The following is a 16,585-nucleotide window of genomic DNA, read 5'->3' as shown; positions in this document are numbered from 1 at the left end:
GCTAAGAAAGGTGACCTGCTCCTGGTCTTTTTTGCTTTAATTCACTTCCAGTTACCAATTTCTCAATGAACCAGCTCTTCCAATATGATTGTTTGATTATAATTTAGGTCTTAGTCACTTTACCTTTACTACCTGTTGGTTTGGACAAGTTTACACCAGTAACGATACGTACCATAAGTTCTGGATATGTTGGCCGTTCTTTGGAATTCTTCTTCAAGCTAACGAAAAAAAAAAAAGGAATTGCGTTAAAATCTATGAACCATCTGTATTTTCACAAGACTAGGATTTCAGAATCTGCAGAAGACTAAACACAACCAGCATTAAAATGTATTGAAAACATGAATCTCCTATCCTGACTCCCCTCTTCTGTTACACTTATAAAATTGTTTTAAATCACACTAAGTATATCTTAATAGGAACACTAAGAGTGTGTGTGTGTGTGTGTGTGTGTGTGTGTGTACTTTCCTCTTGATACTTTACCAAATGACATACAAACTAGCTTTTCTGATCTACAGCCATTGCATTCCAAAATACGTATCTACTTTCCTTCAAAACAGCATTTCCTCTACCCGCACTGGGAAAGAAATTGGCACGTATTTCTTACATTACATGTTATCTCTTCACTATCTTTAATACCTGGTTCTCCTTGCTTATGTATAATTTGCTTTTATATATTTCTAACCAAACCCACCTAAGATAGAAGCAATATCCCCATAAAATGTCTAAAGTAATGCTACTTGCTTACAACCTCTTGGCTAATGAAAGAGAAAGCAAACTCAGTGACTTCCCAATTACTCTACTTAGAGATTCTTTGTGGTCACGCACTACTGTTGAGTGGCTCCCACCCCGTATACACAACTGTCTATATACACGAACGTTTTAATGACATTTGATACTGGAGGCAACAGTAACAAAACTGCAATAAGAAGAGACCAACCCCTCACCTCTATCCTCATCCCACCCCTGTATCCACCCATGGCCTTAAAATGGAGAAAAAAAAGAAAAGAAAGAAAAGAAAAGAAAAGAAAAGAAAAGAAAAGAAAAGAAAAGAAAAGAAAAGAAAAGAAAAGAAGTGATTTACTGGGAGTTGGAACCCCAGGTTACAGAATGAAGAGAAGGATGGTTCTGAAAACTATGGTTTGCAAGGCAACCTACGGACCCCTCTGCCCACCGGGCCACAGAATCATGGATGGAAAGGAACATAGCCTGGCGTTGAAGAAACCAAAACGTGACTGATCATTAGGTTGCTGGGATTTGTGCCAATGGATCATTTGAGCAGATGAGACCTAGTATGTGTGACATGAGCTCTGCTCCGCCCCCATGGACTAATAATAATGAAGAGGGGAGACAAGGTATGGAGCCATAAGAGAGTGAAGTAGTTGAGACACTTTGAGAAAGTGTGGTATAAAACAAAACGAAATGAAAAACAAACAAAAGAGAGAGAGTGAGAAAGCTTTTGAACCAAAACAACTTAAACCAGCCTACCTATTCCAGGCAATGCTGTGGGTAGAAGCCAGGGAACCTGAGACAGGGTACAGTAGATGTGAGGAGAGAAGTTTTCAACCTGGAACTGAGGGCAGATCTAGGACCTAGTGACCTCAGTGACCAGACAACCTATGAGAGAAAGTTTCATCTCAACTGAGGATAAAAATAAGAGCGAATTAGAAAGAGGAATTATCAACTGTCAAAGTCAGATTGATATGGGAAGATGTGCCTGAGTGAAATGAAGGAGACCTTGTAGGTCCCACTTAGGACTTTGCATGGATCTGTATCCTGAGAGTCTACAGGGGCTTTATTGGTGGTTCTCAGCTGCAGGTGATTTTGCCCTGCAGGGGATATTTGGCCATGGCTGGAGGCATCTTTGGTTGTTGATACACCTGGTGGTGCCACTGGCATCTAAGAGATGGAGACTTGGGATATTGTTAAACAGCCTGTAATGCACAGCACAGCTGCCCACAACAAAGAATGATCCAGTCCAAAAAAGTCATGCGTGCAGAGGTTGCAAACCCCTTGGGCTACGTGTACAAGAGGATCCCTCCTCATTGCTGCCTTCTAGCCCCTGCTCGGAAATGAAATTCACTTAGAAGCACCTCCAGCTGATGCAGCTGTCATTCGTGCACATTCTCAATTATACCACCTCCCTATCCCTGAACATCCCTGAACCCCAGGAAGCAGAAGTTTTCTTTTGAAGTTCAAGAGCTAGTTGGCCTAGAAGGAAACACACAGAAGAAGAAACGTGATCCCAGGAACGTTGCTGGCTTGCACCACAGACCATAGTGAAAAAAACAAAAAAACAAAAAAACAAACAACAACAACAACAAAAAAAAACAGGCGTACATACAAAAGCCCTGAATTTTCAGCTATTGTTCAAAGCAAATCAAAAACCAGAAAGTCTTCTCCATAGTCTGAACTATTTAACTGGCCAGAAGCAATCGTGGAAAACACAACCTTAAGTCCACATTCACTATTGTGCTTGACTTCAGGTGACAGGCACCTTCGTGAATCCTGGGGTCAGGGCTCTGGGTTGATTCTGCTAACATTCACCTGGGGGACCATGACCCACCTTTCCATGACTAGTTTCCATCAGTCAGCAACCGAACCAAGGGAATGACAAGAAAAGAAGCTTCTTGCTCAAGTATTAGAACAGTGGCCTCTTTTACCAACCAGAGATCTTTGTGATGTTGCTGAGTTTTGAACTTCTGTTTAGTAGATAATGAAAGAAGACTCTCTCTTCTCATCAGGTCAAGGAAAGTAAATGCTTCCTTTTTTTTTTTTTTTTTTTAAGGAGAGATCATTCTAAGTCAGGATAGCTTATCTTTTCACTTCTGGAACAGTTTAAGAAAATTTCTCTAGAGGTTTTTCGTTTGTTTTTTGTTTTGTTTTGTGTTAGTCTGTATAAGGAAAATGTGGGGAAAGTACCCCAAGTTGATGAATGCATCAGAAAGTGTTTCAGATTCCTGAAACCTCAGGGATTGCTGGCCGATAGGCTATTTCTTGACTTACAGCCTCTGATCAGGAGGCTCAGAATTTACCACAAGCACTAGCACAGAGAGCATTCATGGAAAATACTTACACAGCAATCCAAGGCTGTTTATTGAATTAATATAACTGATAAAACCCATTCTCTCCATCTTTTAAATTGAGAACACTTCAAAACACGAGCTAAAAATAGCAAAATACTCAGGATAAGTTTGGGTGGCGGGGGGGGGGGGAGGAAAGCAAATTTTCCATGTTTGATAGGAAGTGCTTGAAATTCAGTATAAAATAACAACCGTGGAGTTCAAAGCTACACCAATTTCTTTTTGGATTGGAGTCAGACTTTTGAATTTTCAAGTGGCTTGTCATTTTCAAGCGTGCAATTAGCTAACTGCTCTAATTCTTCTTCCAAATGCCACAACACACGCTCCTGACCGTAGCTGACACTAAAAAACAGCTTCATGCTGTCTTGAGAACTGCTAGCTTGAAGTCTGTGCTGACCAGAGGATTTCTGCCTATTTGAATTCCCTCTGGAGGTTTCCAAGAAGGGCTATTTGGCACATCCACAGAATAAAAACACATTGCGCCTCACAAGCCCATACATTTGTCATAAGCTAAACAAATACCCAGTGCCTCTTTTTACTCTTTTTTCCTGAACAAGTCGGGAACTATATTTGATTGTCTCTGCTTTATGCTAGTTCCTCTGAGTCAGACAGTACCACCATCTGGGTGGGCCTCCAACACACTCCAACATGCCATCAGGCTGGTCAGCTGGGCACTGAGCCTCTCAAATGGGCCCAAAGGAAAAGCAAAAAAGAAGTCGCGTGGTTCTGGCACTCAGTAGTTGGGTTTCCAGAGACTTCCTTCAGTCACCAAGCCTGTGAACCTATAGGAAGAGGCTATTCTGTTTTTCCTTTTTAGACATGCATTCATTAACCGTCTGTTGGACCAGAAGGGGAGGCTTTTTTATTAGACTTCTCTATTATGAATCCCAAAACAAGGCCTTTATGGACAGCATCACCTACTCCAGGAATCCTTTAGAACTGCTATGGTAAGAAAGCCATGTATAGGGAAAAAAGAGAGATGGAAATGTCATTCAGGAGTCCTATTTCAAAAGAAGTACAGAAAGGGCGGGTTTGTAGAACATCATTGGGTTTTCCTTTATAGTCCATAAGGAATAAATGCTTTAACTTTCTTTCCTCTTCTACCCCCTGCCTCCATCCTCCCCAGCCTCACACATGCACACACTCCCACCAAGGACGTTTCTCTTGTGTTATTGCAAAAGAACACATCAGATGGAGCTCTGGGCTCGAGATGTAACCTTGGGTATGAGAGTGTCAGCTTGTTACTGCTTTCTAGTCCATCTCACAGACCAGGATGACTGTCAACTCATAGCAGTGATCAGAGGACAGTGACAGCCAAGTTGACCCTCTGGATGAAGTTGTACAGTGTGGAGCAGCACTAGGACACTGGGAGGGGTCCTCAAATGCTTAGTTAGAACCCATCCCAGGAAGGGTCACACATACCCTGATAGATAACCAAGGCTATAGATAATGCGACCTTTCTCTTCCAGTTGGACACTCAGCCCAAGACAGAGGTAGGAGATAAAACCACAGGTGTGTCCATCTCAAAATTTACGATTAATTTTTCACTTTCCAGGTCTGTATTCCCCTTTCCCCACTTAAGCACAAAAATAGGGGCTTTCTGAGAAGTCTTGAAGAAACACAGCCATGTCATAAAAATACAAAAAACAGGGGTGCCTGGGTGGCTCAGTGGTTGAGCATCTGCCTTTGGCTCAGGTCATGATCCCGGGGTCCTGGGATTGTGTCCCACATCAGGCTCCCCACAGGGAGCCTGCTTCTTCCTCTGCCTGTGTCCCTGCCTCTCTCTGTGTGTGTCTCTCATGAATGAATAAACAAAATCTTTTAAAAAAATAAAAAATCAGCCCCGTGTTTGAAGCATTAGACAACTTTTCCAACTCAATGAACTTCAAAATAGTGTTCATACGAAGGGGGTATCAAAGAAAATATATTGGTAGTTTATGGGAGGCAAAAAGGTATTGACCTGCCATCTGAAACAGAAGAGACTGTACTCGTTAAACAAACAAACAAAAAAATCCAAGAGAATCATTAAGAATGCTGATAAATTCAAAATTAATGCTCTTCTTCTTCTTTCTAATTATCCTACCAACAAAAACGACTCACTATTTTACACAGTTGATACTCTTAAATGTCAGGGTCTACAGGAACTACAACACTGCAAGTTTGAATTGTTGGACGCCCGGGTGGCTCAGTGGTTTAGCGCCTGCCTTAGGCCCAGGACGTGATCCTGGAGTCCCGGGATCGAGTCCCACGTCAGGCTCCCTGCATGAAGCCTGCTTCTCCCTCTGCCTGTCTCTGTCTCTCTATCTGTGTCTCTCATGAATAAATAACTAAAATCTTAAAAAAAAAAAAAGATTGAATTGTTGAAATAGTTGAAGTTGAAAACTTGGAAGTTTAGGTGACTTGAGTTTGGTTTCTATTATATATATGTATATATACTACATATATATGTGTACTCCATTATACACACACACACCCACACACACACACACACACACATATATATTAGTAAACCTCATAAGCAAGCCAGACTGGCTGACACAAATATGAGTACAATGACACAGAATTAATAGCAATGACCAGAACTAATGGTTTAGGAAAGCTAGAAAATATCTATGGCTCAAAGTTTTTAAATTTATGAACTACAGTAACTAGGACCAAAATTGACAGAAAACGAGAGGGAATCAGAGACGTCAGACGGCAGGCACTAAGAAGCTGGCAGTGTTTCGGGGCGGGGGGGGGGACGGAGCATAGGCACAGAGTGGTCGCCACACAAAGAGCCATAATAAAGTATCTGGATCGTCCATGTATGTGTGCATATGTTAAATCAGAAAGCATTATTTCTTAAGGTTTTAATTTTTTTTGAAGATCCATTAGAAGCTTTAACGCTCTAAAATCTTCAGAGGAAATTCTAAGTAATAGGTAAGAATACTTTGGTGAAAGAAAAAATAATTGCATGATTTAAAAAAAAAATAAATCATAGAAGAAAATCAGGTTTTGAAAAAGAAGTTGATATCAGGTCCACAGATCAGAGGGCAAAAGTAGGCGGTCTCACCCCAGCTGTATTGTAGAATGGTTTGAGAACACTGGAAAAATCCTGATCTTTGGGATCCTCCCCAGACCAATTAAGTCAGAATGTCTGAGGGTGTGGCCTAAGCGATGGTACATTTTAAAGTTCTCTCGAGTTTTATAAATGAACAGCCAGAGTTGACAACTATTGCAGTACACTGGTGATTCGCAACAGGCAGCTCTGCTTTCTAAAGCGTTTCACGCCAGCCTTGTGCTTACCAAGTTTTCCCAAGTACCCAGCCAGACTCCTGGGGACAGGGGAACAGGCAACAGAAAGGTTATAGGGAGGAGAGTTTGAAAAGACTTCCCTAGGTAAGATCCTTCCCCTTTACCACTCCTCTTGAGAACTACTGGGCTGAACTACCCAAGATGACTCATCCCTTTTCCTATGTGACCTTTAAACGTTGGAGGATAAAGAAGAAGGGGAAAAAAATAAAAATAAACAATAAAAACAAGCTCTCAAATCCAGAAGGCAAAATCATGAGCCCATGTCAATCTGGCCGGTGTGCCACCACGCACAGCACACTGGCTCGAGGAAAGCAGAGAGGAGGACGCACCCCAACAGCCCAGAAGAAGTGCCCAGTCAGAGGCACCCAACGACACACTGTACGACGGCCCACTGCTCCAGCCCCTCTCTAGCCATTCAGCCAAAACTAAAACAAAAACAAGCAACAGTAGGCCAGCTTCATACATCATCAGGGCAAAATACCAGGGGTGACACGGGGACCCACGCTAACAGAAAGTCCAAGAGGCCTTGGTTTCACAAACAACAGACAGTTGCTTTGTCTCATCATGTTTCCCAATAAAAGCTGCATTCAGAACACTTCTTCCAAAGAGCACGGAGGCCAAGAAATGATAACCTTGAGGGGCTGTGCTGTCAAATGGCCTTCAGGGGCCCAGCTCCTTCCTCAGCAGGAGCGGCCGGGATCGCTCCTCTCCCAGCGTCACCACTGGGCTTGTCACTCTCTGCTTCTGCGGGGTGCCCATATAAACAAACTCCATTTCAGTGGCCTCTTCCAGGAGCACTTGCAATGGTCCTTCATACCAGGCAGTATGGTCACCATGCATGCCCTCTCCTACTTTCCTCGATGCCCCTGACAATTTCCATGAGAATAAAGTCTATGTAATTAGCATGACTCCTTCCATATTTCTACTTCCAAGCTTTCCTTAGATTCCCTTCTCAGACCCCAAGACTGCCCCATTGCACCCTCACGGGCAAGCGTATCCACAGTTAGTGAGCGTTGTCTAGGAGACAGCCTACAAAACACTAGAATGTCTAATCTACTCCACCGCCCTAATCATCCAACCATCCGATCACTGTTCTCTTGATGCTGTAATCAATATCAAATAGCTTATAGCTCTCATAAAGGAGTTTCTCGCTCCTGGGACACGAAGTATGGAATTCTGCTTGGAATATGTTTCTCTTCCCTACCTTCTTGATGGCTTGGAAAAATCTTCAGCACAGAATTGATCTCCTCCAATAACTCTATCCTAATGCCTTTCCTCTGAGTTTCCCCAAATACCCTATGCATACCTCCATCCCTGCCATATTGTACCATAGATTGAAGAGACTCCCCTACTTGACCCTGAGTTCACTGCGGGCAGGGACCAGGATAAAGGCCAGCTTTGTTCCCCCGGCCTCGAGGACACACTCCATACATGCTTTTGGAATGAATGTATGTGTAATGGATTAAAACCAATGGAGGGAGTTCATGAGAACTCCTCTTCTTCCTTCACCCTGGCATTTGGCAGATGAGGCTCTCTTACCACTGTGAGGTAAAGTCAACAAACTCTTCAGAGAATTTGTCCGCCGGGAGCTGTGGCGAGGGTTCCTCTACCACCTGTTTGAGCTGCTGGAAGGGAGTTCCCCAAGAGTCATAGGGAAACCGGAGGATAGCCAACTCAATCTAGAGAAGAGAAAAAAACAAAACAAAACAAAACAAAAACAAACAAAAAAAAAAAACACAAGGGAACAGCAGCTGAAATAGAGCTACTTTAGGGAATCTGCTGTGTTCTGTCCCAGGAGAATCCGAGAGAAATACAAAGGTGAAATTCAAGTAAAATTTGGGGAGAAAGGAACTAACGATACGTTGTCTACATTTTCCCAATTCCTAGTGCTATGGATTTTTGAATATTATCTCACTACAGGCGGCCAGTGGAGACTATTTATAACTGGGTCCTCACCCAAAGCCACTGTGACACTTAATAAAATTGTAAGCCAGCAGTATTAAGCTCCAGGATGTAAAGCAAGCAAGGTTTTCCAACGTTTGCTCTGAAAAGTTATGCTCGCCCTGCAGCTTTTACAGAGCTGTACATCTGCTGCCATCTGCAGGTCCCTTACTGGAATGGAAAAAAAAAAAAAAAACAACCTAGGACCAAATGACTGATCTTTTTTTGGATCTGAGTAAGGCTACTTTGCCATTACAAGATCATCACGTGTATTCTGGGCAAGGATGTGAAATAACTCACAGGATTCAATCAGCTGCTGTGCCTGGGAAGGAGCCAGGACCACAGTGGGTAATTTCAGACCTTGGGGATACACTGAAAATGTCGGATCACCAAAGTTACAAGTAAAGCACTAACTGTATGACTTTAGGACTGTGCCTAAGGGAATTATCTTGTTGGTTACTAGGCCCTTTGGCTATACGTGACCCGGATGGCCTAGACTTCTATCATAACCGCATTCTGGGGAGCACAGCCCGGGTAACACAGTTCTGTCAGGGTCCACACACGCTAGCACCCCTCGAGTAGCTTTAAACTTCATGCCCAGCTTAGAATAATTTAATTTTAAACAATAAGGTAAACTATCAAGAGCTACGGTCAGGATTCATTTTATAGATGAGGATAATAAGACAGTCCAGTCCGTGTGACTCCATCAGTTTACTCAGGGACACACGGCCAGTTAGAGGTGAAATGAAAAAAGAAAAACTGGGACGCCCGGGTGGCTCAGCGGTTTAGCGACTGAGCCTTGGGCCCAGGGTGTGATCCTGGAGACCCAGGATCGAGTCCTGCATCGGGCTCCCTGCATGGAGCCTGCTTCTCCCTCTGCCTGTGTCTCTGCCTCTCTCTCTCTCTCTCTCTCTCTGTGTGTGTGTGTGTGTCTCTCATGAATAAGTAAATAAAATCTTAAAAAAAAAAAAAGAAAAACTGGGTTGGCCCAATCCCAGTGAAGTCTTAACTACAACACCCTGCAGACAATCATCATTCAAAACCTCCTGCTACGTCAGACAGGAAAGGTTGCTCGGGACCCACAGTTAAGGTGTCAAACCCCACCCCGTTGCAGCTTCATGCCCAGAACCTCACAGTCCAGAATGATCATCACACGTTACCATTGTGATGCCCAGACTCCAAATGTCAGACTTCACACTGTATCCCTTCTGATTGAGCTCTGGGTTTATTCTTTCAGGCTGCAAAGGAGACAGAAAAAGACAAATGAGATATGTTCTTAGCTCAGTCAAATCTCTGGGGTTGGGAGGGAAGGTGTCACCAGCTGCCAGGTGAGTTGTTTAAAGCTATCACCAAGAAGACTCATTAACTACAATAAATATTGATGCCTCCATGGGATTTTCTTTATTCTACAGGAGTCTTTTCTTGGAGACAATGAAGGATCAAAGTCCCTCACAATTGAAAACTAATTTTAAGGGATCCCTGGGTGGCTCAGCGGTTAGGCATCTGCCTTCAGCCCAGGGCGTGATCCTGGAGACCCGGGATCGAGTCCCACATCGGGCTCCCTGCATGGAGCCTGCTTCTCCCTCTGCCTGTGTCTCTGCCTCTCTGTCTCTCTCTGTCTCTCATGAATATATAAGTAAAATCTTGAAAAAAACCCAACTAATTTCCATTTTGGCTTAAGAAGAAAATAGGATTACACAGTAGAAAGCTACTTTGCCAGGCTAGAATCTTCCTTGTTGAGAACACTAACAGTCCAGAATCCAATAGTAAGAATCCCCAAGAGTCACCGGCCACTGTCTGAGTTTAGCTCAACACTGATGGGAAGGTTCTCAACCCCAAGTGCAAATCAATTTCAAGACACAATACAGAGGCCTTGTAACGTGAAAGGGGGTCCCTAAGTCTCTGCCAATGGCAACGAGTCTTCACAGCTATGAGCTTCTCTCTGGACTAACCTCACTGACTTGTTTGGGTGATTTAAATTCTGGTTACTGCTCTGTCCTCAACAAACAGGACAACACTCCCTTGCAACACAGTGTGACAATTTCGTGTGGGCCGTACAGATGACTTACATGGCTTTCTTCCCCCAAGTAATAGACCTCTTTTCCTTGAATTTTTAAAAATAATATGTTTGAAGCAAGTGACTAACGAGTTCAGACAGAAGATATTTAAGAAAAAAATAAGAAGAAGCAGAATATTTCGTGCACCGTAAGCACATTTCCATTTTCCCCGTGTGGCCATCCATGTCCTATTTCCTGGCGAGCTTTGCTGGCGGCTGCATTTCCAGATGCCTCCCCCCACTGCTGTACTTACGGCCATGTACGGTTTGCATCCTGCATCAATAGTTTTAGCGACAGAGTCTACAAGGTAGCCACTGATTCCAAAATCGCACATCTTTACTTGGCCCAGAGCGTTGATCAGCACGTTGGAAGGCTTGACATCTGAAAGCAAGAACAAGCAGAAAAGCCCATGGTCCCAGGCTGCTCTGAAGATTCATGTGTCCACCACCAGGGGGCATGGCATCTCCACGTCCCCCCTGGCCTTCCTTTCCCTCTGGGGCCCAACAAGAAACTAATGGCCCTCCCTGACTCAACACTTTGGTGCATCTTACTGCTTCCAACTGGACTTTCTATTTCGTGTTTTGTCCTCCTTGTAGGATTGTGAATCCATCCGCAGAAAGGGCTGTTTCCTCTATAATCCTCACTGCCCCCGTATGTGTAGGACAAACTTTAAAGATTATGCCAAATCAAATGCCCTGTTCCTTGGGCAGAGTCTCTATTATGCAAAACGAGTAAGTCCTAGAAATCTGCTGCATTGACCCTATAATAAATAATACTGCGTTGCACACTTTAAATTTGCCATGAGGGTAGATCTCCTCTTAAGTGTTCTGATGACAACAACAACAACAAAAATTTTTTTTTAAAGCCCAGTTCCTCATAACTTATTGCACAGTAAGGGTAGGAGCAAAGAGACCATGGAATTGTAAGGCAGGCTGCAATGTAACCATACATCCAATCTGATCAAAACAACCAGTTTTGATGGAAGCATCTGCAAGAAGTGTGTCCGAGGTTACATAAATGTAACTCCTCAGGAATTCAGATATTCCAGATCACAAAGCATACCCTCAAATAGATAATCATTGCTATCTTTAGATGATGGACTTAGAAATTACAGTTAACTTTTTTTTTTTCCCCTTGTGGCACTTTTCACAAAGGACACGTAATCAGCACAGTAGGTTATTCTAAAAACACTAGAAATTATCCTTTATAATGTTTTCCTTTAAACTGAATGGTGGATATGCAAATTTTATTTTATGCCTTATGTATATATATATCTTTTAATACAAATGAAATACTTCCTCATCTTGAAATAAATCTTTAAAAGCTAAATTTCACATTTGTGGGTAATCCACACTCTTTTTCCCACATGGATTCTTTCCCACTTTCTTCTCCTCTTCCTCTTCCTTCCTATTTTTTCCAATTTCTAATGATAATGATTAATGATAATAGTAACAGTAATAATAGTAATAACCGGCCCTCTGTGTAAGGCATTTTACATCACTTTCAGGCTCAGAGAGCATAAGAATCATCAAATCTCACTACCCTACTAGCTATCCATACTTTACCCTAATTTTTCTTCAGACTTGGTTGAGCATGTGTCTTCTAAGACGTTTTCTTTTACTATAATCACCCAGTGCTAATCATCTCCTTGCTTTATATTCTATCTAGACTACTTCCATATTTGGTACTTTCCTCTGTGTAATGTGGTTTATTTTTTTCCATGTGTTTGTCGTACATTTGTCTTATTTCCCTATCAAAAATCCCTTTGTGGAATTTTAATAAGAATGTTTTCTTTTCAGCCATCTATTATAGTGATGCATAAATGGTGGGAAAATGAGCATAAGTGATAAATGGATGGATGAAAGATGGAAGAATGGATGTACAGATAATTGGATGGATGGATGGATGGATGAAAAGATGACAGGCCAACAGGAAGGAAAAAAGAGGAAGTAGAGGAAGAAGAGATAAATCTATCAATTTTTTCATTTTATCCTGCCTCCTGCTATCTGAAATAGCTATACTTTATACTAGAACTTTTCATACTCTATGGTATACAAAAATTACCTGGGGATCTTGTTAATAATGGAGACTCAGGTGGTCTGGGGAACCATGCATGATTCCACTTTTCTAAGAAGTTCCCAAGTGATAGTCTATACTACATGCATTTTTTATCCTATCTTCTAAAATAATTCTCAATGGGGTAATCCCAGAGCTGTGCATGGTAACAGGTGGTTTATATTCAATTTAGGTGTAATAAAGACCCCGTGTTTTCTTAACATCCTCAGACAAGATAAAAAGCAGCTACTTATTGGCTATTCCTCTGAGAAGGAAAACCCCTCAGTTTTACTGCTTAACTCAATTTCACCTCCAAATCTGGGTAAAAGAAATTGATTTCATAAAAGGAACAGCCAAAGCAACTCCACGTATGCTTACCTCGATGAATGACAGAGAGCTTACTGTGTAAGTGTTCTAATGCTTTTACAATCTGCAAGAGAAACACAAGATAGATTTTTCTCCATCACTGGAAAGAAACTGAATGTTAAGTATACTCAGGTTTATTATCCCATCACCAGGTGAAGTATTTTCTCAGACAGTGGTGGCCCTATCCAAGAAAATACACAAAAAGCTACACTCTTGGAACTCCACCCACCAGAGAGGACCAGATCTTACAGTAGAAAGCATGTCTCGGTCATCTATCCAGGGTCTCATTTGGTCTCCAGCATTTTTTTCTCTCCACCTTTATGAGCCTCAATGGCTATTAAGGGAGTAATCTCTCTTTCCAATTCATTTTCTTATGCTTCTCTCTATGCCCTCTTAGCCCTAAGAAGATTTGAAAATCTACAAATGAAAATCAAAGTAAACTAATATAGACACCAGTAATATGGTCACAGCAGATGAAGGCACCGCTTAGAGGCATTTTAACTGAGAGTTTACCAAACCAAGTCAGTAGTAAAATCTTCTACATGGTGCCCAGAAAAAAAAAAAAAAAAAAAAAAAGCATTCATTGACACGTCCAGGGACGCATTCACACATTCAACAGACATGTAGAGGAGGGAAGCTCTGGTCCAACTCGTGTTTCCTCACAGCAGGGAATCAGAGACACACAAGGTCTAGACGTCTCATATTCTCCTTGTGGTAGGGTCCATGATGTACTCACAGAAACTGCTATTTTCCCTAAGATGTCCTCTGGAATTGTTTGGCCTTTATCAATCACTTGTTTGTAGAACTTATCTAGCGACGTATCCATGAGCTCCATGCAGATCCAAACATCACCCTGGAGACCGATTGGTTCAGAGATTGTTAGAGAGGGTAGAAAAGGAAAAGAAAAGGAAACAGTTAATACCTGTCGGGAAGAACTGTTTCTTACTTAAGTTTTTGGCAGAAATGTACAATTTCCCTTCAAGACCTCAAATAAATTCACAAACAAGCAAGTGTGTTCCCAAAGAGCCAACTAGCAGGCAGCCAAGCAGAACTTGCATGTGATCACCTACTTACTCCTTGTTAAAGAGTAGGATCTGAATACTAACACTCCAGCTATGGAATGAAGAGGTTACGAGAATAAAAGGCACAGTATAGGGAATAGTCAATGGTACTAATAACAGAATTATGTGGTGACAGATGGTCGCTACATTTGGGGTGAGCATCTATAACGTATAGAGAAGTTGAATCCCTATGTTGTACAACTGCAACTAATGGGACATTGAGTATCAACTCAAAGTTTTAAAAAAACTTCTTTTAAATAAATAAAGGCATCTCTACTGATAGTCACAAACAATAGATTCCCAGAAATCCAGGCTTTTGGGGATTAGGTCTACAGGCCTGCTCTATCCTCCCACACAGAACGCTGGCAATAGTTCATCAAAAAGCTGGTTGAGGGCAGTCCCAGTGGTGCAGCGGTTAGGCGCCGCCTGTAGCCTGGGGTGTGATCCTGGGGACCAGGGATCGAGTCCCACATCGGGCTCCCTGCATGGAACCTGCTTCTTCCTCTGCCTCTGTCTCTGCCTCTCTCTCTCTCTATGTCTATGAATAAATAAATAAAATCTTTAAGAAGAAAAAAATAAAATAAAAAATCTACTTTAAAAAAAAAAAGCTGGTTGAAGCATCATAATCCATATCACGGTGAAGTAAAAGCAGAGGTAAAGCAAGAAGATAAATGTAAGCCCGTGTGGTCCATAAACAAAGTAAATGAAGCTTATCATTTGGCCAAAAGACCACAATATTTCAGGTTTTAAGAAATCTATCTAAATTAGCCTATAGACCGCTGCTATAGATGACTATGCCAAAATAAACAAACCAGAACAGAAAGGAGAAAGAGAGCCTCAGTGTCTTTAAAAGGGCTAATGCTGTCATCTCAAGCCAACTTCGCGGCGGGCCATGTCACCATCACCCAAACAGAGATGTCTCTATAGAAGACACATCAAACGAGAAAGAGTGCCAGGACTGTGTATTGTGTTCATGTGATTAGAGAGACTTCTTTTTAATTGCTTGTTCTCCTCAGATGGTGAATGGAAGGATCACCTACCTCCCGGAAGAGTGCGCCATAAAAGGTGACCGTAAAAAGACAGTCCACTGTCCTCATGGAAATATCCAAATCCATCAGTAGCCTTTTCTGCTCCTGGCTATTTACTGTGGCCCGGATCCGCTGAATGGGAACGCATGGAAAAATGTATGGTTACTGCTCTGAGGATGAGTCAGTTAATAAGGCAGGGACCTGAAAGATTAAGGAGTCCCATCCCGAAAATACTACAAAACTCACAGCCCAATTTCGAGCAAAGACCTTTCAAGTATTTATCCTAGTGATTAGCTGTTTGTAACAAATGAGAAATAAGACTTTCAGTGGATTTCCTGAAAGATCTCTGGCAAGAAACAAACTGATAATATATTTTGGACAGTGTGTGAATGTTGGCGAATGTATTTCCTTCCAAGTCACAAAAGCAGTCTGCTTTATTGTGTTATGTCTGTTCAGTACAGAGACCACAGTATTCGTGACTTTGTGGCTGACGCAGGATCCCACAGAAAAATCCAAAACCCCTCTTTGGGGATAGATAAGAATATTTGGACTAAGTAGCAACTGTAAAAGAATTGACAGAGCTGGGCGCCTGGGTGGCTCAGTGGTTGAGCATCTGCCTTCAGCTCAGGTTGTGATCCTGGGGTCCTGGGATTGAGCCCGCATCGGGCTCCCCGCATGGAGCCTGCTTCTCCTTCTACTCTGTCTCTGCCTCCCTCTCTCTGTGTCTCTCATGAATAAAGAATAAATAAATATATAAAAATTAAAAAAATTAAAAAAAAGGAATTGACAGAGCTATCAAAAATGGATGGAATCAGGTAGAAGTGAAGAAATTGTTCATTCCTATCCCAGGGCTTCTGAGAGAAGACACACCTGTCACACCAGTAAGTGTTAGCCTTAAAGAAACATGGTTCTGTCATTAACTGACAGTAAAGATATAACATCACAAGGCTTTCATATTTTTTGCCTAATGAGCAAAAAGTCTGCAGAAGAACACATTGCAGAATCTTCAAGGTAAGGGAAAGATATCTCCATCCTCCAAAAACAAAGGGGTCCAAGTCATCTGATGGTTCGAGCGCATTCCTAACAATGGCTCAAATCCATGAACTCATGTAGAGACACTGGATCTCCAAAGCCCCTTGAGCATCTATTCAAGAAATATGCAATGATTCTAAGTTCCTTTTTATAGCTCAAAAATTATGCAAACTCACTCAAGATGCATTTTTCCCCCTTTTTCCCACAAATGGACATAAATTTTCTCCCTCAATTCTGATTTCCTGGTTTTCAAGGACCATTCTTTAAAAGCAACAGAATACAGAATAAAAGAGACTTTTGAGGCAATATGTGAACTTTTTATTTGGATCCTGATTTCCACAACCAACAGGCAAAAAAAATAAAAAAAATAAATAAAAAAGAAAAGAAAGAAAAAAAGATTTTGATGATCACGATAATCTCAATTTGGAGCTGGTATTCCATGACATGAAAGAAGTATTGATAATATTCTTTTAACTGTGATGGCATGGTGGTTACATAACAAAATTAAAAGGAGGGGGTGGGATTTATCAGTTAAAAAAAAAAAAAAAAAAACAACCAAACCAGTAAATGCAACTCACACCAAGGAAGCACCTTCCACACATTTGGAGGGAATACTGTTCCCTCCCAATAATCTTTGTTTTACCCCCACTGAAGATTGTTTGTCTTCTACA

The 16,585-nt window shown here is 41.8% G+C and overlaps 1 protein-coding gene across 3 annotated transcripts in view; it reads right to left on the bottom strand.

Moving 5' to 3' along the window:
- MAP2K6 (mitogen-activated protein kinase kinase 6) overlaps window positions 1-16,585 on the bottom strand; it is a 121,398-nt gene that overhangs the window by 16,689 nt on the left and 88,124 nt on the right. For all 3 annotated transcript variants that reach the window (XM_055323800.1, XM_055323790.1, XM_055323809.1), the window contains 7 exons: window positions 14,895-15,014; window positions 13,530-13,646; window positions 12,806-12,857; window positions 10,626-10,753; window positions 9,476-9,553; window positions 7,914-8,053; window positions 173-218 (listed from right to left, as the gene is read on the bottom strand). In XM_055323800.1, the coding sequence (XP_055179775.1) occupies window positions 173-218; window positions 7,914-8,053; window positions 9,476-9,553; window positions 10,626-10,753; window positions 12,806-12,857; window positions 13,530-13,646; window positions 14,895-15,014 (681 nt within the window). The remainder of the gene's footprint in view (window positions 1-172; window positions 219-7,913; window positions 8,054-9,475; window positions 9,554-10,625; window positions 10,754-12,805; window positions 12,858-13,529; window positions 13,647-14,894; window positions 15,015-16,585) is intronic.

This window comes from Nyctereutes procyonoides, unplaced genomic scaffold (genome assembly GCF_905146905.1).
Source record: "Nyctereutes procyonoides isolate TBG_1078 unplaced genomic scaffold, NYPRO_anot_genome, whole genome shotgun sequence".
Taxonomy (NCBI): domain Eukaryota; kingdom Metazoa; phylum Chordata; class Mammalia; order Carnivora; family Canidae; genus Nyctereutes; species Nyctereutes procyonoides.
This window is presented reverse-complemented; position numbering and strand designations above follow the sequence as displayed.